The sequence below is a fragment of the Glandiceps talaboti genome, chromosome 5 (genome assembly GCF_964340395.1).
Source record: "Glandiceps talaboti chromosome 5, keGlaTala1.1, whole genome shotgun sequence".
Lineage (NCBI taxonomy): Eukaryota > Metazoa > Hemichordata > Enteropneusta > Spengelidae > Glandiceps > Glandiceps talaboti.
In genome coordinates this window covers 26459284-26486445 of record NC_135553.1, presented here as the reverse complement: position 1 = coordinate 26486445, position 27162 = coordinate 26459284, and the positions used below count along the sequence as shown (strand labels likewise).

General features: G+C 36.7%; 1 protein-coding gene across 3 annotated transcripts; it reads right to left on the bottom strand.

Moving 5' to 3' along the window:
* Window positions 1-4127: 4127 nt before the first annotated feature.
* Window positions 4128-19413, bottom strand: LOC144435577 (uncharacterized). Of its 3 annotated transcripts, none has more exons than XM_078124162.1 (8): window positions 19184-19413; window positions 16910-17748; window positions 12026-12119; window positions 11475-11636; window positions 9628-11253; window positions 7591-7740; window positions 6606-6872; window positions 4128-6147 (listed from the first exon to the last, which is right to left on the bottom strand). In XM_078124162.1, exons 1-8 carry the CDS (start codon window positions 19235-19237, stop codon window positions 5722-5724), a joined length of 3618 nt encoding a protein of 1205 aa, XP_077980288.1. In that variant the 5' UTR covers window positions 19238-19413; the 3' UTR covers window positions 4128-5721. The 3 variants fall into 3 exon arrangements, with proteins under 3 accessions (XP_077980288.1, XP_077980289.1, XP_077980290.1); XM_078124163.1 differs by lacking the exon at window positions 19184-19413 and adding an exon at window positions 18610-18662; XM_078124164.1 differs by lacking the exon at window positions 11475-11636.
* Window positions 19414-27162: the final 7749 nt, after the last annotated feature.

The window sequence follows — 27162 nt, the reverse complement described above, 5'->3', positions numbered from 1 at the left end:
AAAGGTAACAAGACTGAATCACAAACTTCAGTAAAGTTTACTACTAAAATTGGCAGAAAGCTATCGAATCTGAAGTTCAACCTGAATGATAAACAAGCATACGTCAAGTATAGTGACTGACTTCAACTAGGTTCCAGGAAAAGTAACTAAATGAAAGTTTAAAAACCTCAATTTGAATAGAACAATTCAAAACTACATGAACAGTACATCAGTTCTTCAGCACATTATTACAAGAATATACATACCTTAACATAAAGTCACAGAAAAGACGACTTTCACCCATAGAACCTTGCATTACTAGAATTATTGTTGTACATAGATACTTGACTATAATCTACAAAAAGCCCTAAATGAAGACTTTATGTCCCCTACAAAAAAGACTGGTTCCTTTCTGACTAATATGAATACACATAACGTAACTAAAATGAAATGGTGAAAAATGGGTAATTAAATAATTCATTGATTTTAATATACACAGATTTCAATTTACATAGAATGCTAAATAGATCATACATGTAAGAGTAAGGAATACAAAATACATAGTACTTTTTGATGATGAATTACAAAACGGAAGTATTACACCAGAATAGTGTATTTTGATCATTGGAAGAACGTAAAAGTTAAGGATTGCTTGCACTACCAGTACGATTGTTAATGAGTAATTGTAGTTTTCATAATTATTTCAACATAATCTGTTATTTGCGATGTTTTCTCTCGGTTTAACAAATTTTTACCCCACATGTTACTTTTTCCAAGCTTCAAGATTGACAACGTTTGTAAATTCTGTACTTACAAATTTATATATTTCTGAAACATTTGTAAGCGGGTCGTGCTGCCGCTTACATCGCCTTCGCGCAAGACGAAATTATGCTGGGGTCAGAATTTACGGCAGGGGGTGCTGGGGAAAAATTATTTTGGTCAAAAACTTTTTCGTAGCCCCCTTCGCGCTCTCAAAAAAATTCATGCCCGCCCCCCCCCCCCCCAAACAAAATGAACCCAAGTATTTTCGTAGGAAATTAACTTCAGCGTCCCTACATAACAATGAGAAATTTCTTTACAAATATAATTATGTGAGCTTTGCGAGAAAGGTCTCACATTGGGCTGTATTTGGAGATACTTAGTCAGCAGGGTTTTATCTTTCAATCTTGATTCTGGACAGAAACAACATCCCCATGATAGCTAGTGGAGATGGTGTGGGAGGGGGACAAAAAGCACTTTTTTAAAAATAAGGACATGTAGGAGGCCATTTAATGGCATAAAAGAGAGAGAGAGAAAGTAAAAAATTTTAAATGACCGCTCATGAGGCTTTATTTTGTTCACATCATGAGCAAAATATTTCGCTGGCCCAATTCTAACCCAGCCTTATTGATTCGCCCCGGGGATTCGCCATGGAACAAACAGTGAATGACACACGTACATATTCGTATTTTTGTTGCTGTTGTCAACTGTGTACTCATTTCACCTCAACCGTTGGTGGCGCTCTATATGTTCTGCGTGGAATTACCGGGAAACAATAAATAAACAAACCAAAGGTATGGCATTTTAAAGTGGACGTCCCAACTATAAAGTCAAAGAAATAGATGTCCATACTTCCCAATGGAATTGATATATTGAATAAATTCACCCCGCGTGTTCATCATTAGCTATTTCTTTTTTACAATTCCAAATGATTTGAAATTTTTGTATGATTGCAGCTGCCTAAATTCTGACACAAAGTTTGCCCAAGGTGAATTTAATTATTTACTTAAAGTGCCTCTTTCAGAATATGATTACTTGGCAAAACTATTTAATCTACTCCAATACCTAAAACACATACATATTAAGACTACTCTATATTAACCGGTAGTCAATCTGATAATCTAACTCAGTTATAATACTTTACAATGGAGTACGTTTACTCACACCTAAAATAAACTTGTAATAAGACATACATAAGCTTCCTGGACAGTTACTAACATTTACAGACTTGACTTGAATGAATATTACACTATCACTGTCTACGATGTATTCAGGGAGTAAATTCCAGTCGTTTACAACACGAACAGAGAATGACCTTTGGCACACTAAATCTGTGGCATCGTGGTTTCAGTAACTTCTACTTATGTCCTCTGCTTCTAGATGATATCTCAAAGAATACCAAGTGATCAATGTCACATAAGTTAATATGCATTATTTTGTCTCCCCTCTATCTCCTATACTCCAGAGTTGGCAAATTGAGCACCGATAACCTCTTCTCATACGATAAATGGCGTAGATCATTAATACAGCGAGCACTTCTTCGCTGTACATTTTCTATCGGTTTTTTCTCTCTTTTTGTTGTCGGATACCATACACTGTCTCCATAATCAAATTGAGGTCTTACCAATACTTTATAGACTTTACTCAAAGTTTCTTGATCTAGATGACTGCAGCAGCTCTTGATTAGGCCTAAAAAAACTCTTTGGTTCTGGTTACCTGACCACACCTAGTTTTTCACTGCAGACCCTACACTTTCTTTAATGAATAAAATTGTGAAGAAATAGCGGATGCGCAAACTGATGACATCAACTTAAAAAGACATTTAATATAAATCTGTTCTTCAAATCTGTAATAACTACGTCTAATATCACCATTCTCTACCATCTATATTATACATACTGTATACGATATCACCATTCTCTACCATCTATGTTATACATACTGTATACAATATCACCATTCTCTACCATCTATATTATACATACTGTATACAATATCACCATTCTCTACCATCTATGTTATACATACTGTATACGATATCACCATTCTCTACCATCTATATTATACATACTGTATACAATATCACCATTCTCTACCATCTATATTATACATACTGTATACAATATCACCATTCTCTACCATCTATATTATACATACTGTATACGATATCACCATTCTCTACCATCTCTATTATACATACTGTATACAATATCACCATTCTCTACCATCTATATTATACATACTGTATACAATATCACCATTCTCTACCATCTATATTATACATACTGTATACGATATCACAATTCTCTACCATCTATATTATACATACTGTATACAATATCACCATTCTCTACCATCTATATTATACATACTGTATACAATATCACCATTCTCTACCATCTATATTTTAAATACTGAATACAATATCACCATTCTCTACCATGTATATTATACATACTGTATACAATATCACAATTCTCTACCATCTATATTATACATACTGTATACGATATCACCATTCTCTACCATCTATATTATACATACTGTATACGATATCACCATTCTCTACCATCTATATTATACATACTGTATACAATATCACAAGTCTCTACCATCTATATTATACATACTGTATACAATATCACAAGTCTCTACCATCTATATTATACATACTGTATACAATATCACAATTCTCTACCATCTATATTATACATACTGTATACAATATCACCATTCTCTACCATCTATGTTATACATACTGTACACAATATCACCATTCTCTACCATCTATATTATACATACTGTATACAATATCACCATTCTCTACCATCTATATTATACATACTGTATACAATATCACCATTCTCTACCATCTATATTATACATACTGTACACAATATCACAATCCTCTACCATCTATATTATACATACTGTATACGATATCACCATTCTCTACCATCTATATTATACATACTGTATACAATATCACCATTCTCTACCATCTATATTATACATACTGTATACGATATCACCATTCTCTACCATCTATATTATACATACTGTATACGATATCACCATTCTCTACCATGTATATTATACATACTGTATACGATATCACCATTCTCTACCATCTATATTATACATACTGTATACTATATCACCATTCTCTACCATGTATATTATACATACTGTATACGATATCACCATTCTCTACCATCTATATTATACATACTGTATACTATATCACCATTCTCTACCATCTATATTATACATACTGTATACAATATCACCATTCTCTACCATCTATATTATACATACTGTACACAATATCACCATTCTCTACCATCTATATTATACATACTGTATACAATATCACCATTCTCTACCATCTTTATTATACATACTGTACACAATATCACCATTCTCTACCATCTATATTTTAAATACTGTATACAATATCACCATTCTCTACCATCTATATTATACATACTGTATACAATATCACCATTCTCTACCATCTATATTATACATACTGTATACAATATCACCATTCTCTACCATCTATATTTTAAATAATGTATACAATATCACAATTCTCCTTCTTGGCATACTGTACTGATTTACACTTATTTGCATGAAATTTCAATGACTAGTTCTGTGACCACTTTAATAAACTAAAAATGTCATTCTGAAGCTCCATTAGATCGGCTTCATTACAAATAAACTTGTACAATTTCGTATCGTCTGCGAAGAGTTTACATACAGACTCTACTACTCCAGGTAAGTCATTGGTTAAGACAAGGGAGGGCGGAGGAATCGGGGAGGGGGGGTCACATTTTACAAACATGTTCTTGGGGAGGGTCATATTTTGCATTACGTTTGGGGGAGGGTCACATTTTACAATCCGTAGTTTTGTGACCAAATTGAAGATTCAATTATTGTCAATTTGTTTTGTGTTTTGAGATGTAAAAGTGAGATGAGCACTCAACAAAACGATGCATTTTTGTTGAGTGTACCCATCTCACCTTATCACTCACACTGTACGTAATGTTGTTGTTGTTGTTGTTGTTGTTGTTGTTGTTAAAATATGATGGTCATGGTAGCAGTGATGATGATGATGATGATGATGATGATGATTTAGTTTTGAATGTCATAGAGAACACGCACAGTGATACATGTACTGACTCAGTGAGTCAGATTAGAGTGACACTGATAATGGCAATACTGAAGGTGAACGTGATGATGGTGACAATGATATTAGGGAACTTTTACAAGTGACCAAATCTGGCAGAGTATTCACAACCTGGAAAGCACGTTTTAGATACTAACTTTATTGTGTATGATTATAAGAGAAAGGTCACTAGCCAGTCTTTTACTGTTTGTCACTCTATATGTACGAATATTGCTTTCTAATACAGAGTCAAAATCATTTAATTTGTATGTATACATATAATGGGAATATTGATTAACGTTCAGTATATGCAATTGTCATGGGGAGGGTCATGTTTTACAAAATGGGACAAAAGGGAGGGTCACATTTTACAAATGGAGAATGGGGGAGGTTCATGTTTTACTTAACATATCATGTGTGATTTCCTCCGCCCCCCCCCCCCTGTAAATACTGAAGGCTCCCTAATACTGGCCCAAGCACACTGCCGTGGGGTATACCACTAACCACCTGTAACCAGCTCGAATATATATTGTTCACGACAACACGCTGACGCCTGTTGGCTGTTGCTGACTGTGTAATATGCTAAATAATACTTGCAAAACAGTACAGTTTGTCTTTATAGTGTCCCTGACATTATCATTAGAAGATGGATACGTGTATCATTATATCGGGTATTAAATACTCGATAAAATGATACATGTACAAAAATGCGGAGGTGGTGACAGTGGCAAAATAGCATATCAGAATATCAGGTAAATGTCACCACACTGGCAGGTAAACATACAGTATTTACAATTGTTGACAGTACATAGTCAAATTTTGTCCTCATAGTAGTGTTCCAATTGTGCATCGGCTTGAATACCACTATCTGAACTTCTTCTCTGTAGCAGGTTTCTGGCTCGGTCATGTCCAAGCTTGTGTAGGATTTCTCCCAGTAAATTCAGTGCTTTGACCCGGTCCAAGTCTGGTTGCTCCTGGAGTATCGTTGATTCCCAATATCCCAACACCCGTTTTGCGAAGCCTCCTTTTTGACATTCAATCCATTGTATGCACTCAGTTGTCAAACCAATCTCCTCAGCAAGCTTCCTCCAATCAGGGCTAGGTGTGTCGTTATTGACAATTTCTAACAGCAAGCAGAGTTGACGGAATATATGGCTTGGTATAATATGCTGAACTTTATCATCTCGTTCGAATTCCACTTGATTAGCAGCAAAGCGTTGTAGTGGTGAATCCGAACCCTAGAGAACAAAAGCAACTGCTATTTAGACACACATTTTGATTCATGAAGGAACACAGTATGTGTTGATAGTTGTAATAATAATCATAGTAAGATACCCGTGTCGTTCTGTCCGGACTCCCAACCAGCCTCGATCCCTTCAACGTTTGATAGAGTGGCAAGACTTACCAGTACAGACTAGAAGGAGTACTACTCCAGATCACTGTGTTGTTCTCTATTGTAATCTGAGGCAACGTTTGAGAAATAACAGTATTATATGTTTTACCAATATGGTTTATAATGAATCTATCTATTGGATATCCAGTACATGTGATCTGATAGGCCTACATGAAGAATGATTTTTATTAACTTTCGCATTGTTCTCATTTGTAAAATGCGAAAGTTTGAAAGTGCATTGCAATGAACTGAACTGATCACTTTCTTGAATAGTCGCTTTTTACCACAGTATTATTATCCTACCTGACTGAATGTGTCATCTGATGCACTTTCGCACATTGTCTTAGCGATGGTTCTGTCATGTTCTAGGTTCTTTGACATGTCAGGTGTAGTGTCATGGACGGTACTCCTGGAGGTTGTTATCCTTTCTGAGATAGGAATGCTGATAGTTTGACCATTCCAAATGACGTCAATATTACAGCAAACATTTAGTTCCTCATCTTGTTCCATAGAGATCAGGAATGATCTGTGTACATAGGCCTCATACCAAACATCTTCAATTGTCAATGTCTAAATGGTAGAGATGAACATTTGGTGGTTATACAATGTATGGTTAATTAATAAGGTTGATCAGCCATGTGTAAATCAAATATTCAAATGGGGCATTGTTTTTTATCCATGTCCTATTCCTTTCTACATTATGTGTCTCTCTAGTTTGCCTCATCGGGTGACCCTAAAACGATTGACAACCCGAATGAATGTAGAAAGGGGGTGTCATTCCACTGTTTACATACTGGAAACGCTGTCATTCCAGTTCCAAAGCATTGAAAATGCTGTCATTCCACTTATTTTATAGAGTGACGTGGCGGCTGTCATTCCACTCGTTTTACAGTGCAGAGGGTGTTCTTCCACTAACTGAATGTAGAAAAGGGTGTCATTCCACTGTTTACATACTGGAAATGCTGTCATTCGTTTTCCGTCAATCGGGTTGTCATTCGTTTTAGGGTCACCCTGCCCCATCCTTCCATCGATCTAACACACACACAAATCCACCCATCCCCCTCTCTCGCTCTGTGTCTGTTTCTGTCTATTTCTGGCTGTCTCTCCTTTCTGTCTGTCTGTCTGTCTGTCTGTCTGTCTGTCTGTCTGTCTGTCTGTCTGTCTGTCTCTGTCTCTCGATCGATTGATCCCGAGTGTGTGCACATGCACTGCAATCATATATTCGTCTTCGAAGCGTCTGTCTTCTTGTGATTGTCTGACATGAAATGAAAAAGGACCCCCTACTTACATGCGAGCTGGGGTATAGTTTTCCACTTTCTGTCATTTTTATCATTTTTATTTCCATTTGTTGATCGTAACTACATGAAACAGTCAAGTTGTGTGGAGGGTCCGATAATGGTGTGCCACCCCATTTGTTGCACTCCTCGTGTACAATACTCTATAAGATAATCAAACATCGATGTGTTAGATATGTATGTTGGGCAAACTCATTACGACTTTCAAACATTTAATACTTTAAATTAATTTAATATTGTGAGAAAGTTACACAGGTAAGGACAATTGAAGGACATATTAAAGTGATGGCATGCAGAAAATAGAAATGGACGAACAGTAAACCAAATTTAAATAGAATGCCTTCCGTAAGCGAAAGCAAAATGCTTAGCTATAGCTAACATATATGAAATTTGAAGTTATTGAAAGTTCTTTATTATGCACATGAGTCATTAAAAGTAACAGTTACACCAACAAGCTTTATTAGACACGTGCGCCCTGGTATCATGAATGTATGTACCAAATTATATTAATGTTGAAGGTTACACTCTTCAGATATAGCCTATCACTAAGAAACAGTCTACTTTACCCACCTTTACCCTAACTGTGACCCACCTAACCACCATCTCTGTCCAGGGGTACTACAAGACACAATACAACTTTTGATTGTCTACAGCCCCAGTGGAGATATCACCGTGGGTAAATTAAGTCAAAGGTGAAACTTCGTCCCTTACTCACCACAGACAGACAGACAGACAGACAGACAGACAGACAGACAGACAGACAGACAGACAGACAGACAGACAGACAGAGAAACTGACACAGACACAGATACAGACACAGACACATGCAGACACAGACAGACAGACAGACAGACAGACAGACACGGACACAGACACAGACACATATCCCATCCCTATGACCGTCCCTTACGGAAGGTAAAAGTGACAAATCTAAATTTATTTATTTAGGAAGACAACAGGATGTGCAAATACCAGATTTAAACTGAATGCCCCCCCCCCCCATGCAAGTTAGGCAAATTAAACATCACAATGAAATTACATCATACACGTGTGATTTGTTGTGGTTGATGTATGTACCATGTTAAATGAAATTTGAAGTGTGCATTCTTAAGATATAATAGCTTAATTACCAAATATCATTAATTATGCAAATTCTCATTAAAACTAAATATTATGCCAACAAACTTTATAAGACATGTGTGCTTATTATGGTTGATGTATGTACCAAAGTTGTGCAATGTAAAGTGTGCTTTTAGATATGGGTTAATTACTGAAAATCATTAATTGTTCAAATTACTCATTAAAACTAAAAATTTGGTCAACTAGATGTATGTAACAAATGTTGTGGATTTGAAGTGTGCATTCTTAAGATATTGCATAATTACTACAAATCATTAATTATGCCAATTATTCATTAAAACCATACGCCTCATCAACAAACTATATACAACATGCGCTTTGTTAATGCATGTACCAATTTATGTTGAAATTGAGTGTTCATTCTTACGATATAGCCTAATTACAAAAAAAATAATTATGCAAATGATTAATCATTGGATGTTTACCAAAATCTAATCAGTTCTTGTGATTAGCATATGGAAGACATGTAATAAGTTTCATTAGCATCGATGCAGTAGTTTTTGAAATATCGTGTCCACAGACAGACAGACAGACAGACAGACAGACAGACAGACAGACAGACAGACAGACACGGACACACAGACGGACATAACATACTAATTTTTACTAATTACAAGACTGGTACATTGTGTTCATGTACAAGAAGGCATTTTAGTCACTACTTATTTTTACGTTTTTGTTTTCCAGCGAAATAAGCGAAAATAAGTCTTTAGTGTAAATGTCCAGGTTTACAGTAACCTCCCCTTACGGGGGGGGGGGAGAGAAAAGTTGCTGATGAAGATTCTTATGATGTACTATTTGTTCTGCGATACCTGAATTCTAATTTGTTTATAAACAATTTCAAAGGTCAGATTCATAAGGAGGATTATTTGCAACACCTTCTGTCTCACCTGTCTCAATGATTCTATGTTGTCCAATATATACACTCTGAGGTGTATTTCATTCGGTTTGATCTGTTTGAATAGCATGATGAGTTTCCGTCGTCTTTGCATTGGACAACAACACTGTACACAAATTTGGGTTCTGCTATCCAGGCCGACATCTGTTGATGCATCACGATGTTCAGTGTTCCCCCCACCTCTAGGAACTAAAGACCAGAAACGTCTTCGTGAACGGGCTTGGCCGTGTTCACCAGTTCCCTGTCGTCCTCGGTGACTTTCCTGGTCTCCTGAACCAGTTCCTTGACGGCGACGACCTATCAGACGAAAGCCAGTGAAGTGTTTGATGGATAAGTAGCAAAACTCTCCAGAGATCCACATGTTTGATGCAGCGCTTGGTCCATCTGATAGAATCTCCCAGTTTGGAGTTTCTTTAACAGTGGTTTGTGTGCAAGCCATGTTCATATCCCAGTTGTGTATATCTGCAGCACAGTGAGGAAATGAAAGGATGATATGCTCTTGAAACTGACGATTTGGTCCACACGTAATGGTTGGACTAAGTACAGTGTCTTCAGTCTCATCATCTGTAAATGATATATGCATGTAAATTTCCCATTTCTGATCACTGGGGATGGCATCCGGTGGAATGTACAGGTTGACTTTATGCTTTGGATGTAGAAGATGACCCCCATATTTGTCAAAACTGCTGACAACAAAGTCATTCGTTTGGTATGAGAAACTACCACGCAGCAAACTTTGAGGGTGTAAAAGTTTGTACTGTTCCCAGTGATCAATGGAATTCAGTTTCCAGCTTAAAGGAGCGAAACATCTTTCATATGGATAGTAGGGTTCATTTACAGAGCGGCACCTCTGTTTGTCGTCAATGTCACAGTAAACATGACTCCCTTCAGGTTGTCCACTCACTTTGTTTACTAGACCCTCCTCTTCGGAGTGTTCTTCTGAACACATAGTAACATAGTTTGGGTTTATATTCTGGCTGCTATCAGCTGTGAATTCATTGTTCTTATTGTCACTATATTCAACCTCCTCCATGGTTGGCATGATATCAGTTAGGAGAGAACTTTTCCTGTTTATGCTTGACATGCTACTGGCATTGGTAAAATAACCACTATCAAAGTTCTCGGAAGCTCTGTTGGAAATGGCCCGTTTTCCAGACTGTTCACGTGGAAATGTACCACTGTAAGATCTCCCTGCACCCATGCATATTCCATCACCATCGTCTTCGATATATTCGGACATCACTGGTTCATCTTTTCCAAACAAATCTCTTCTGTTTCTTGATTTTCTGCCTCTTGGCATTTCTTGTCCACTGTTACACTCCTCAAGACTGGGTCTCTTCCTTTCTAACACATCAGAGATAGATCGACAGGTATTTCTGTTTGGATGGCGTTGTGTTCTTTCTCTCAATACGACTCTACTGATGTCATCCGATGCAGCCCCTCCAGTTGCTGCATCACATATAGTACCACCTACCCAAGGGTGCAGGACTTCAGGGATAGAGACCTCAGACGGAGATTTAGCATCATCTTGGGATGTGTTCGTGACGTCAACGAGTGAATCTTTGTTACGTTTATCCAAATCACCAACTTGGGCTTCTGTTTCATCGAAAACATGAACCTATAATTAACAGAGATTAATTACATGTTACTACACCCTGACATCCCAATTTTTTTTTTTACAGTTTGTAATGGTTGAATATACAAATTATTTTATTTTACGGAATTTGAGTGCTAACTTTTGTCGGGAATCTTGCGAGATTACTGGTTCCATTTTAACATGCTGCTGCTAGTGAATATTTTGATTGTTACACAAGCACTGATACAACATGTGCATAATACCTTTTCTTTGTTGACTTGGGAATCATTGACATTTTTCTTTGTACATTCCATGTCCATTTCAAATGTCTCATTTGCCATCCCACCTTCTTGCAGGTCTGAGTTATTACTATTGTCCGTATCTTGTATTGTGCCTGTGGTCCATCCATACAATTGCCGAAATTTCTGAGGTAAAGCAGGAAATGATTTTCACTCTTTTATGTCATATCACTGTATCTACTCATGAGTAAACGTTCACACTGTGACACTATTTCTTCGACAATTGTTAAAACAAAGCGCACCATGTTTTTGTGACCATTAAACTCAATACACTGGTCACAGGGTCATAGAACAGACGAATATAGTTAAAGAAAACATAATATCTGGACTAATTTGCTCCATGGGTCAAGTGGGTGTAATAAAACATCTTTCCATTGATGACGTATATACGAATAGTTGAATGTTATATTGCATCTCAGACCAGTATAAATGTTAACATACATGTACTCTGATACTCCATTAACCCTAACACAGATTATAAATTTGAATAGAAACCAACAATTCGTTATCCTCACCTTTCTCAATTTCTTCTTGAAAACAAACGCCAGGATAGTTGCTATGGTGACCAATGCAACAATCAGAAGAACGACGAGAATAATCAGTGTTGACCTACAAGAATAAACCAGATTTAAATTGAATGCCTTCTGTAAGGGCAAAGTCTTTAGATTTTCGTTCCTACTCTCATCAATAATTGTTGGAATGCAAAATTCTTAGCTATAGCTATCATACATGATGCACCCCTTAATTGGAAAATAGTTATGCCAAACTATAAGAAATCTGAATATTTGTAAAAGAAATTACCAAAACTTATTATGCAAATGAATACTCCAGCTTTATAGGAAACATACATTTTCTTATCATCATGTGTGCTCCAAATTATATGGAACTTGAAGCTTGTATTCTCAAATAATTAATCATACAAATGACTGATTACAATACATTTGAATCAGTAAGCTTTCCGACCAGAGCTAACATTAATGATAACCTACTTATTCCAAACGCTATGAAAACCTGGAATTAGTATTTGTTGAGGAGATGACATACAATTTCATTTTTGTATGCATGCTTTTTATTCATTTGCTATACCAAGAGAGTTTCTGTATAATGATATAAATTTTCCATCGACATAATCTCTATCACTATTCACATGAGATGTATTTTTGTTGTTATATCTCGTACCCAAAATAAGCCTTAATTTTCATGACCGTTTGATCCATGGACTTTGATTAGTTCCTCAGGAACTAGATCCATGGCCCTCATCAGAATTCTGTTTTGTATTACTTTCAGAGAATGTATATTTTGTTTTCATTTTCTGGTGGAATAAATTTCAATTCAATATTGATGCATATGAAATTTGAAGTGCTCATTCTTAAAATACAGCCTAATTACCGAAAATAATTGATTATGCAAATGGCTTAATAAAAGTAAAAGCTACATCAGTAAGCTTTTCAGGACATCACTGCGATGTTATGTTTGAAATATATACCAAAGTATATACCAAATTATAATAAATTTGAAGAGTGTATTCTTAAGATATAGCCTAATAATTACTGAAAATCGTTAATTATACAAATGAGTCATTAAAACTAAAGCTACATGTACATTATCAATTAACATCACACATGGACCTTGTTTAATATCAGGGCCGTAGCCTGACCAATTTGCCAAGGGGGGCAGAACTTTGTCTTTGTGCAATCATGCATTTAAAATTTAGAAAAGTGCTAATTTACATAAATTTGCATGTAGTTTACATAATATATATTTTAGCATACGCAATTAAATATCATATGTAAAGTCAGAAAAAAATGAAAAATGCTTGTCAACGGGTAACCTAAGCCATCACATTGGGTAAGTAGGTCTATTTCATTTTTTCACAATGCTTGACAAGGATAAAACAAACCATATATAATGACTGTAAAATATTTCAGGTCGAGTTTAGACAGAACTTATTCAGTCATCTTGATACTATCTCATGCAATTTGTCTGCATGGCTACAGTTAGGAAATGTACACAATTTACGGTTAAACAAGTGGTGTAGTTCCTCGCACCCTCTCTTCTCAAAAAATGTTAAGCCAGGCCAATTGAAACTCAAGCATTATTTTAGCCACCCCTTCTGTCACCTACACTACAGTGGAGATATGAAATCATATGGTACAATGATGCATTGGAAGGAGACAACTCCAAAAATAAGACAGTGTAGGAGGCCATTCAGAGGGATAAAATATCAAACCATAGACATAATAAAATACCAGAATTGAAACAATTATGCTATGTATTACATAATATCTGGAAGTGTATTTTGTTGTGGCAAAGCTGAAAGATATTATGCGGATGTGCACATGGTAAATGACTTCTCCTGAAGTTTAATTTGGTTCCAAAAAATCCCGAATAAAGAGCAAAACATTTCAAGACTTTCAGACTTTTGATGGCCCAATGGTCAACTTTTGTTCAATTCTTTTTAGTGCACATTTGATATTTAATCTCAATTCATGCTTGTATGTAACATCAGAGCCAAGTAAACCACTGTATAAGATATTATATAATTTGGAATAGACTCAAATGTATATTGTTACATGTACTATTCAGAAAATATAAAGAAATATCCTTAATTTTGAAAAAAAAATGCGAATATATTGAGGATATATTGCCAATCACCAGAAAAACATATATGGGTAGGTTGAACAGCTTTTTCATTTTTTTTCTGGCCTAATGTCGTATCTTTCAAAGTAGTTGCCGAAATGATGTCACATTCAAAGTAGTAAAAATGATGGTGCTTTCTCAAATAAGTAACACAACAAAATAATCATTTTCTTTACCCAACTTCCAAAACTGTTATGGCCTCGTTAATTTTATGTCGGAACCCAAGGTGAACTCAGTGAATTCTCCTTGTCATTATCATTATAATGGAAATCGAAGTTTGGATTTTGATGTCGAAGGTACAGCTCTGTTTACAAATTCAGGGCCATTCTTTCCATAGCAAATTGTCGCTTCAAAATGAATTGCGGAATAACGCTAGTGTCAGTGTGCAATGAGATAATCATATCAAACAACATTTTAACCAAAGACAACGTCGAACACAATTATTGAAAGAAAGATCTTCAAATAGTGGATCTTAAACTGCGTACCTAGTTTAATAGTTTTTCAGGGCCACCAAATAATCAGAGATCTGCCGTTTTATCAGCATGAAATGTTTTAATATAAGGAACAAGATGTAAATGAGATCGAGCGCATCTGCGGAGTCACGAGTCACTGCATGCAGCACAGCAGGCAACCTCACGTTGAACGGCTTTTTCCGTCTTTTTTTTTTGAGTTTCACTTGCTGACATTATAATTGCGACTTGCTATCTTCAAATGAAGGAGACTTTCAAGACTACTGTTACTCGCAGAAAATGCACAGTGCATGTGCGCACTTCTTTTGTACTTTCCCGCGCAAAGAATTTTTAATTTGCTGCAAAATATTACAATTTTAACTGGACACATTTTAATTCAAAGTTAAGCCAGCGTACAATAGCGATATATATAAGATACATATTAGCCATGAGTCAGTGTACAGTCACTTTAGTGAACTATCCATTGAAATCGCGCATGCTAGGAATCGTCACGTAAATAACGATTTTAATAGCATCGCTATGTATTCAAAAAGTAGCTTTTTTTCTTTCTTTTTTCCAAAATATCAGGGGGCAGCTGCCCCCCCCCCCCCCCCGCAGGCTACAGTACTGAATATCATCAATGTATGTATCAAATTATATTGAATTTAAAGAGACAAGACAAGACAAGACAAGACAAGACAAGACACGACAAGACACGACAAGACATGGGAATTAGCTGATAACAGTTATAAAGACAAGCATTGGGAATACATTAAAGTGGTCATTTATTGTATCATCTTTGTTGGACATAAAAGTAGTAGAAATCTGTAAATCTTCGCACGTGTTTTTTTCTGTCCTCTGTGCTACAAAGCTTGACATTGGTCTGTCACCATGGTCACCACTATGTTTGGACGAAGTATGGTGGTAGAATGACTGTGATTCAGCTTCCGTGGACGAAGTTGCTGACATTTCATTTGCTCAGTTCCGCTTACGCGTACGTACGAGGAACTAGGTATGCCTGACGTCATCTTACATGGCGTATTATGTTACCTACTGTGTGAAACAGATATCAATCATTGCGGAGGGTCTGGGTTTTTTCTCAGTATTACGTTACCAGTATGGGTTTTCGGAAAGTCCAGAATTATCCTCTCTTTGTGATTATATGACCATGTGACCATCTGACAATACGACTTGCCGACTCGGGTTACTGCACATCGAACCTTTTTACAAACGTAGTGATTAGTCCTTTGTTATCTAACAATGAAACGTTCACGTGACGGACTTAATTGTCTGGCTAACTTTTTGCGTAAGTCTCTCGTTGGTTTTCCCCCAAGACGTCCCAATATTACAAAGAAACTAAACCGTTTTCTAAATATGTAGTGTATGCCTGTATGTAGGAATGTTACAGATGAGAGGGTTGGCAGATGAAAGTTGGGTAAATTCTATACTTTTTGTTATTTTCCGAACCTTAGGGCAACCTGATAATATAAGTTTTAGAAATAGATAACTAAACTAACAAAGTAACAAATTAATTAATAAAATAAATAAACAAATAAATAAATAAATAAATAAATAAATAAATTAAAAAACCCACATATAATGATTTGATTAGTGGGACTTGAGAAGTTTACACTCTGGTAGACTAGAGTGTCATGTACATGTAAGGTTTTGTCTTCCAATGTGTCATCAACAAGGTTTTAAATATTCTTTTATCCCCATGAGCTGTAACCAATTTTAATGGACGATTAGGTAGATTAAGAGTCTGTTTTTACTTTAAATGTTGTTTTTTAAATTTCTGTCAGTGTATGTGTGTCTTATTTTAAATTGTTCACTATGTTACCTAAAGTACTCTTTATTTTTATACTATGCTTGTAGTTTTTGTAGATTTTAAACCAGACGTAGCTTCTCCCTGTGAGAGTAATAAAATATGTCGTGTTGTGTCGCATCGCATCGCATCACCTTGTATTGTATTGTATGCTATGCTATGCTATGGTATTGTGTTGTATTGTATTGTGATGTCTTGTATTTATGGTATTATTATTGTATTGTATTGTATCGTATTGTACAACCCATAACACCAATTTGAAAGTAAAGCGTTTTCTGTACCACAATCATTTATAGCATCCATATCAAGTGTAAAAAGTATACTGTTTCATTTGCTAATTGACGACTTGAAATGATATTATACGAGTGTAGCACAATAGAGAAAGTGTTTTACTTCACTTTTACTTGTTATATTGACTGTTGACTCTATCTTATATTGGCGGCAAATGTGTACACACAGGTTGTGAAATAAAGAATCCAACTTACCTGAACCGATCGCCAAACCCTTCTCCACGCTTATTTCCATCATCAACTCCTAAACTGGTGTTTGCCGTTGGTTCTGTTTCGTCCATGCAAACATTTTGTTCATCCTTTTGAGTACGTACAGGACACTCGTTCATGCATGTATTGTTGTATTTCACTTCCTTACATCCCTTACAGTCGGCATTAGAAATACCATGACAACCTATACATGCTTCGTGGCAAGGAAAACACATGCTGACCTTTTCAAAGTAATTCATGGGACATGAATCGACGCAACTGCCATCAATAGTTTTTAGATTTTTGCACCGAATACAATCATCTGAGGTCTCACCGGTACATCCTCCCGTGCATTGGTCATGGCATTGTCGGCATATATACGGATATTCTTTGTCGAGGTAGGAAATATTCTCCGGACAACTACTCATACATTGTCCGTGGAAAATGACATTTTTACAGCGATAGCAGTTCGAAGACATATTGCCATTACAACCTCCCAAACATTCTATATGGCAATCATGGCAAATCGCTGGGCTCAAGGGGAAGGAACTGTCAATTCCATCCTCGACAGTGTTATTAACTTTATCCTCGTAAGTTTTGTTTACACCTCCGTTGGGTAGAGAGTCGTTTACTGGAGGGTAAAGAGCTTGGATGGTGGTGACTGGTGTCTCAGGTGAAACTGACTGTGTTTGTGAAGGAAATGTGTTATCTGGGCATTCACTCACACAAGTGTTACCATGGCGATATGAAACACACTCATAACAGCTCTCTGGTGATGGACCATAACACGTTTGACATGTCGAATAGCAAGTGACATTTGGGATCGATGCCTGATTTTGTAATATCTGTAATATAAAAATATTGGGGGAAAAATATTCAAAGGGTGTGTACATTTGTAACTCTTGGAGAGGGGGGGGGGGCTTTTTTATCATGAGGTGTATTTTTTTCGGTGAACCCCTGCTAAAATATGTAAAATACCTATCCCCTAAAATATATTGTCTTTTGCATCCCCTTCCACACGAAATGTATAAAACATCTGTAAATCGCAATGACGTCAGACTAACCATCTGTACATTATTAATAACCATCTGACATCCATACCCACATTCAATCTAGCAAATAGACATAGGATAGTGGTTGCCTATCTGCTGACAACACATCATCCCTAATTCCTGTGTCGATACCGCAATAACTACATGGGTTGAGGTCAACGTAATGTCAATAGCCAGGGCACATCTCTAACTCCAAGCAGACTGAGTACAGATTAATTTACGACATTAGGTCAATGAAATCTCAAAATCCTTTAGCTAAGACACTTACACATGTAATATCACCACTCAGTGTAATCACAAACTGATTGCACACAAACAAATAACTCTAGCAACTATTTCAAGAAAAATTACTCCACAACAGATAACAAAGAATACACGGGTAGTGCCAGTGGCACTACTGACATCAACAATGACACAGACAGTCATTTCGGAATCATTGATAGTGCCAGTGACGCTACTGACATCAACAATGACACAGACAGTCATTTCGGAATTATTGATAGTGGCAGTGACGCTACTGACATCAACAATGACACAGACAGTCATTTCGGAATTATTGATAGTGGCAGTGACAATGGCACTGACAAGCGACAGTTCAGAATGTGAAAGTGAATCACATGATGACAGAAATAGTGAATCTTTAGTTCCACGTACTCGACGCAATGCTTGTTGAGAATTGACAGAATTACACCTCATTTAATTTCCAGTAATCATATTTTAGATGCCCCCCCCCCCACCCGTCCTCCTTTTTGTTGGGAACATGTTATGCCCACACCGAAAATCCTCCGCCCTGCCCCTGAAAGTTAAAAATGTACAAAAAGGACATGTTATCTATACATAAACATTGATCCAATGTCTATGTTTATACCATGATCAAATGAAAATATTTATATCTACAAATGAATGTTTCCTTGTGTTATGGACTCCACTTTAATAGAACCTGCTTTCAGTTACAGTTCATAAACAACATTTCCATTCACGTCACACTCGTGGCTACTTCCCAGTTACATGTAAATAGTCAAACTAACTGTTTCTCTGTAGAGTAACAACCACTTAGATTGAAAACAGAAAATTTAACTTCCTCCTCTCTGCAATACAGTGATCGAACCTAACCAAGTTGCACATATCAGACAGGGTAGGGTACCACTCATGTTGTGAACATTATTCTTTTTTGTCTTTTAGTCCGCTATATCTTGTTGAGAGGCATTTGTAATTTGAACCGACTTACCTGAATTGTCAATGTTAGAAACAACACGAACACGACAGAATGAAATTCGGCCATCGTGTTGTCATAATCCAGACGTCCAGCGTTCTCATACGTATATATGGCAAGTACTTCGATATACGAGTCGTGAGACTAATGTAACTGACTATAGCTATGCAAGGTATTGTGACATTTGGAAACACTGGACAATAAACAGCACAGCCCATGGAGTTACGTTTATATTCATATATACTTCCCGGTGCATACAGAGGGCAGATTTTAACAAAAGTGATTGTATTTACATAATCGCGTACTTCTCTCTGTTAGTTACGCACACTTTGGTTCATGAAACTCATAAAACTTGTTTAGACGTCAGCGCCATGGCAACCACCTTACTGGTTCCCATGGTATTACCACGAATACATATATTCTGAGCACCTTACTCCTTATTCAAAATTTCAAACTATACACATGGTTGAAAGTCATAGAATATTTGAATATTGTCTTCAATACACTACACGAACACGCACATTCTCTTGTCACCCAGCTCACCATAATTCAAGATAGGTTGACAGCCTGTGACCCGAACGTATTGTGGCGTAGCAGAAAGACATGTTTCAAATGTTCTTGGTAAACGACTGCTCCGGGGGTTAAATTTGGTTTAAATCATGAGCAAAATGTTTCGTGACCTCCCATTCAGACCATCAGAATTTTCAAAGAGCACCCTTTGCACCCCAATTATTTTCATGACCCCCTCCATTTTCTCCCCAGGCCCGCACGACGTAAATTCTGCTCGCTCCCTAAACATGGAGACATAATCATCATCTGTAAGTCAGTCTCAACAAACAATGACAACATTGAACCCATAAGCCGTACATATATATAAGATATATGGTAGGTATGTAAAGTGAACAATTTGGCAAACGTAAGGCAAACGACTTCTCCCTAGGATTACTTTTGTTGAAATGGTCAATTTTACTCTCCATGTATAAATATCTAGTGCTATGACATTATACATATATGTTACTCTCTTTATATATATATATATATATATATATATATATATATATATATATATATATATATATATATATATATATATATATATATATATATATATATATATATATATATATATATATATATATATATATATATATATATATATATATATATATATATATATATCCCTCAAATTTGCCGGCCAATACACCACCATATCAGATGAAGACAAACAAATTATCATGCACGCGCGGAAATCTCTCCTCTTTGATAAAACCAAACCATGGGTAAAAAAGAATAGCAATGTCGGATCATTTGACGTCACAATGGGAAGCAACGACGGGGCCGAAATATGCGAACTGGTCGGAATATTCATGCTACACAAATTAGCCAAAAAATACGGTAAAGAAAACATAGGTCTATATAGGGACGACGGACTAGCCGCCTTCAAGAACATCACCGGAAGTAAATCAGAAAGTATCAGAAAAGACATAACTAAAACCTTCAAAGCCATGGGGTTAAAAATAACCATACTCACCAATCTGAAAACCGTCAACTTTCTAGACATAACGCTCAACCTCAACAACGGTAAATATTACCCTTACAGGAAACCCAACGACAACCCCATGTACATACACACACAGTCTAACCACCCACCCAGCATCATCAAGAACATATCGTCAGCCATCGGCCGTAGAATTTCCGACATATCATCCGACGAACACATCTTCAACCAGGCAGCCCCACTGTACCAAAATGCACTAAAAACCAGCGGCCACAAAGAGAACATCACGTACACCAGCACCCCGACGCAGAAAAACAAGAAAAACAGAAATAGAAACACCATCTGGTTTAACCCACCATACAGCAAAAATGTAGCCACCAATGTAGGCAAACGATTCCTCAACCTAATCACAAAACATTTCCCAGCAGACTCTAAGTTACACAAAATATTCAACAGAAACAATGTCAAAGTCAGTTATAGCTGCATGCCAAACATGGCTACCATAATCAAAGCGCATAACGCCACCATCTCCAACAGCGAAACTAAACGCACTCAAAAACCCTGTAATTGCAGACAGAAAGACACCTGCCCCCTGAACGGCGAATGCCAAACGGAAAACATCGTATACCAAGCCCCCGTCCACGGAAAACAAACAAAAGTATATATCGGTCTAACAGAGAACAACTTCAAACAGAGATACGCCAACCACAAACAGTCATTCAAACATGAAAAACACGAAAACAGCACAGAACTATCAAAACACATTTGGAAACTGAAAAGAAACAATGAGCCTTTTTCCGTATCCTGGTCCATCAACAAGAAAGCCCAAGCATACACCAATAAAACAAAACGATGCAACCTGTGTTTAACCGAAAAACTAACTATTATTAAAGCAGACAAAAGCTCCACACTAAACAAAAGAACTGAGTTGATATCCAAATGCCGACACGAGAATAAGTTTTATTTGTCCAACTTCAATAGAGCATCTATCACCTAAACTATTAAACCCGTTAACTAACGGAACATCAAAGCCCAACATGGAACAACCCGCCAACACTTACTTGTCCGCACCCAATAACCCACACAATAACAACCAACACCTCCACACATACAACACCTACCCACCGACACAGACAATAGTGATGGTATTTCTATTGTCTACACTCTATATATACAGCACACCCAGAGAGTAGGCCTCAGAGTGTCTGATGATCGCAATATGCGTGAAACTCCGAGTTACACCCAAGAAAGAGTTCCAGTACTACCAAAACTATATATATATTTATGTGTGTATGTATGTATGTGTGTATGTATGTGTGTGTGTGTGTGTGTGTGTGTGTGTGTGTGTCTCTCTCTCTCTCACTCTCGCTCTCGCTCTCTCTCTCTCTCTCTCTCTCTCTCTCTCTCTCTCTCTCTCTCTCTCTCTCTCTCTCTCTCTCTCTCTCTCTCTCTCTCATTGGAGAGAATATTGCTCGATGCAATATTAGTATCAGAGCATGATATACTAAATCCAAAGAATAGGATGCCACAAGTTGTTACTCGGAACTTCCCACATCCACAGCGATCATCAGGAGACTGATAAAATTGATATTGTTAAGGTCAATATGTACACGTAAATGTCTGTGTGTACATTGCGTAACAAGATGGTCGGACTAAACTATTCCTTACAGAGGTTTACTTCGAACATCGCACTTATCATATTTTGACCTTACATACATTGGTGAAGAAATACCAATTCAAAAAACAACCCCTATATTCATGCTTTGCGGATCTCAGAAAGTGCGTTGACACTATCTGGCGGAAAGGTCTGTACTACAAACTCTAAGATAACAACATAAATGGAAAGATTTACAATATTGTGAAGAATATGTACCAAAATATGAATAAACATCAATGTTTACTTTAGATGATTTAAATGATGGCGTTAAGCAAGGATATCCGACGAGTCCCACTCTGTTTAACATCTACATCAATGATCTAGTCTCAGAATTGGCAAGAGATCAAGAAGACTATAGACCACGTTTAAGCAACCAACCCATCTCTTCACTGTTATTTGCCGATGACATTGTTCTTCTATCCAACTTTACAGAAGGTTTACAAATACTGTTAAACAAACTCTAAATCTACACCGGTAAATCGGGGACTAGAAATGAATACTGAGAAAACAAAAATTATTCTTTTTACAAACTCCCACAAAAAAATCGGAAAACAGTTACACTTATCATAAACTGCTTTTGGAAAAGGTTAATAGCTTCACCTATCTCGTCGTGACATTTAACACTACTGGTACACTAAACGAAACCATGCAAAGTCTCGCAGAGAAGACACAAAAAGCTGATAAATCTACAGATGAACTATTTTCAAGGAAAAATTTAAATGTAAATCTAAAACCAAATGTCTCCTAATACCCATATTAACGTATGCAGCTGAAATATTAGACTGTAAGATAGTTAGGGGTTGGCCGATGGTTGAGGGCGCACCGTCACGGCGTACCTTACAGACTACTGAAATATGGCAATTAATACAATGGTAAAAAACTGGTATTTCACTGTTCATCACATTGTATCACCAACACTGGACACATCTGTATTTCACTGTTCATCACATTGTATCACCAACACTGGACACATCTGTATTTCACTGTTCATCACATTGTATCACCAACACTGGACACATCTGTATTTCACTGTTCATCACATTGTATCACCAACACTGGACACCACTGTATTTCACTGTTCATCACATTATATCACCAACACTGGACACCACTGTATTTCACTGTTCATCACATTATATCACCAACACTGGACACATATGTATTTCACTGTTCATCACATTGTATCACCAACACTGGACATCACTGTATTTCACTGTTCATCACATTATATCAACAACACTGGACATCACTGTATTTCACTGTTCATCATATTGTATCACCAACACTGGACACATATGTATTTCACTGTTCATCACATTGTATCAACAACACTGGACATCACTGTATTTCACTGTTCATCACATTGTATCAACAACACTGGACATCACTGTATTTCACTGTTCATCATATTGTATCACCAACACTGGACACCACTGTATTTCACTGTTCATCACATTGTATCAACAACACTGGACACCACTGTATTTCACTGTTCATCACATTGTATCACCAACACTGGACACCACTGTATTTCACTGTTCATCACATTATATCACCAACACTGGACACCACTGTATTTCACTGTTCATCACATTGTATCACCAACACTGGACACCACTGTATTTCACTGTTCATCACATTATATCACCAACACTGGACACCACTGTATTTCACTGTTCATCACATTGTATCACCAACACTGGACACATATGTATTTCACTGTTCATCACATTGTATCACCAACACTGGACACCACTGTATTTCACTGTTCATCACATTGTATCAACAACACTGGACACATATGTATTTCACTGTTCATCACATTGTATCACCAACACTGGACACCACTGTATTTCACTGTTCATCACATTATATCACCAACACTGGACACCACTGTATTTCACTGTTCATCATATTGTATCACCAACACTGGACATCACTGTATTTCACTGTTCATCACATTATATCACCAACACTGGACACCACTGTATTTCACTGTTCATCACATTGTATCACCAACACTGGACACATATGTATTTCACTGTTCATCACATTGTATCACCAACACTGGACACCACTGTATTTCACTGTTCATCACATTATATCAACAACACTGGACATATCTGTATTTCACTGTTCATCATATTGTATCACCAACACTGGACACCACTGTATTTCACTGTTCATCACATTGTATCACCAACACTGGACACCACTGTATTTCACTGTTCATCATATTGTATCACCAACACTGGACATATCTGTATTTCACTGTTCATCACATTGTATCAACAACACTGGACACACCTGTATTTCACTGTTCATCACATTGTATCACCAACACTGGACACATATGCATTTCACTGTTCATCACATTGTATCAACAACACTGGACACCACTGTATTTCACTGTTCATCATATTGTATCACCAACACTGGACATATCTGTATTTCACTGTTCATCACATTATATCACCAACACTGGACACCACTGTATTTCACTGTTCATCATATTGTATCACCAACACTGGACATATCTGTATTTCACTGTTCATCACATTGTATCACCAACACTGGACACCACTGTATTTCACTGTTCATCACATTATATCACCAACACTGGACATATCTGTATTTCACTGTTCATCACATTGTATCACCAACACTGGACACATATGTATTTCACTGTTCATCACATTGTATCACCAACACTGGACATATCTGTATTTCACTGTTCATCACATTGTATCAACAACACTGGACATCACTGTATTTCACTGTTCATCACATTGTATCACCAACACTGGACACATATGTATTTCACTGTTCATCACATTGTATCAACAACACTGGACACCACTGTATTTCACTGTTCATCACATTGTATCACCAACACTGGACACCACTGTATTTCACTGTTCATCACATTGTATCACCAACACTGGACACCACTGTATTTCACTGTTCATCACATTGTATCACCAACACTGGACACCACTGTATTTCACTGTTCATCATATTGTATCACCAACACTGGACATATCTGTATTTCACTGTTCATCACATTGTATCACCAACACTGGACACCACTGTATTTCACTGTTCATCACATTGTATCACCAAAACTGGACATATCTGTATTTCACAGTTCATCAGTATTTCACATTCATTCAAACCCTGGTATTTCACATCCTTTCAAAAGATGAAAAAACACTTTATACAAATCATTATGATGTAGTCTGTAGTTTATTTTCAGTCACAATAAAGAAATGAAGCATTCCTTTGCAAATGATTTGACACATTTGACACATTTGGTGGTAATTACTTCAGTATCTAATTTACAAAATTATAATTTTAATTAATAAACACAATACAACATATCAAATGGAAAAAAGACAAAATTAAGTTGATGTGAAATTAGATATAACCAAGTACTATTAGAATTAATTGGTGGTAATAAAGAGTTCATTGACAATGTACATTATTTACAATGATTGCAAATGTATCATGGCTCCCTACAAACTACATGCATGCAATGACTTGTAGTGAGCAATAACAAAATAAATCTACTCTAGAGGATATTAGCCTGAAATGTCAAATAGGTCCAAATATACTTAAACAATAATGTACGCCCTCCCAGCCCATAATGGATGAAAGCAAACTTTGAACGACATAATGGGCGAGGCGAAAGCCGAGCCCATTATGGAGTGCAAAGTTTGCTTGAGTCCATTATGGACTGGGAGGGCATACATTATTGTTATTATTTTATAGTTTTGCCAATTCCAGTGAATTTGTAGACCGAGAAACGCAAAACAACTTATAATATACACAGCATTGAACATCGTCTGCCATGTTCGGCCCGGAAGCTGAATACTAATCATAGCGACACACGTACACGACACACGTATACACTTCAATGAACTGCTGTGAACACAAATTTGTTTCATTTTAATTTCAATCTTTTAAAAAAAATTCTTATGGTGTTTACCCCATAATTTCCCTGTTCTTAAATACCCACACCTTTATTGCCTTACGGACATAAGCTTGTATTGTTATGCTCGTTCCGGGGCAGCGATGCCCAATAACGGAGTACATTATCAGTAATAATGTACAGCGATGACGTCACAAAATTCACTGGAATTGGTAATGCTATAATATAATTAAACAATAATGTACGCCCTCCCAGCCCATAATGGACGAAAGCAAACTTTGACCGACATAATGGGCGAGGCGACAGCCGAGCCCATTATGGAGTGCAAAGTTTACTTGAGTCCATTATGGACTGGGAGGGCATACATTATTGTTATTATTTTATAGTTTTGCCAATTCCAGTGAATTTGTGGACCGAGAAACGCAAAACAACGTATAATATACACAGCGCTGAACATCGTCTGCCATGTTCGGCCCGGAAGCTGAATACTAATCATAGCGAAATGTACGTACACGTACACACATATACACTTCAATGAACTGCTGTGAACACAAATTTGTTTCATGAATGCGTTGTATTTTTAAACAGTGGAAATGACAATCATAAGTAACAACATACATTTAGAAAAAATACCTAGTCGTATGAAGAAACAGAACAAATAAGCTTGTATTGTTATGCTCGTTCCGGGGCCGCGATGCCCAATAACGGAGTACATTATCAGTAATAATGTACAGCGATGACGTCACAAAATTCACTCGAATTGGTAATGCTATAATATAATATTCAATAATGTAATATTACGGTACAAGTTGTACAAAGTTATGCACACAAATGTGCCTCCATTCAAGAACAGGAATAAATGACACTGTAGTGTTCTCAATGTAGCGTTCTCAGTGTAGTGTTCTCAA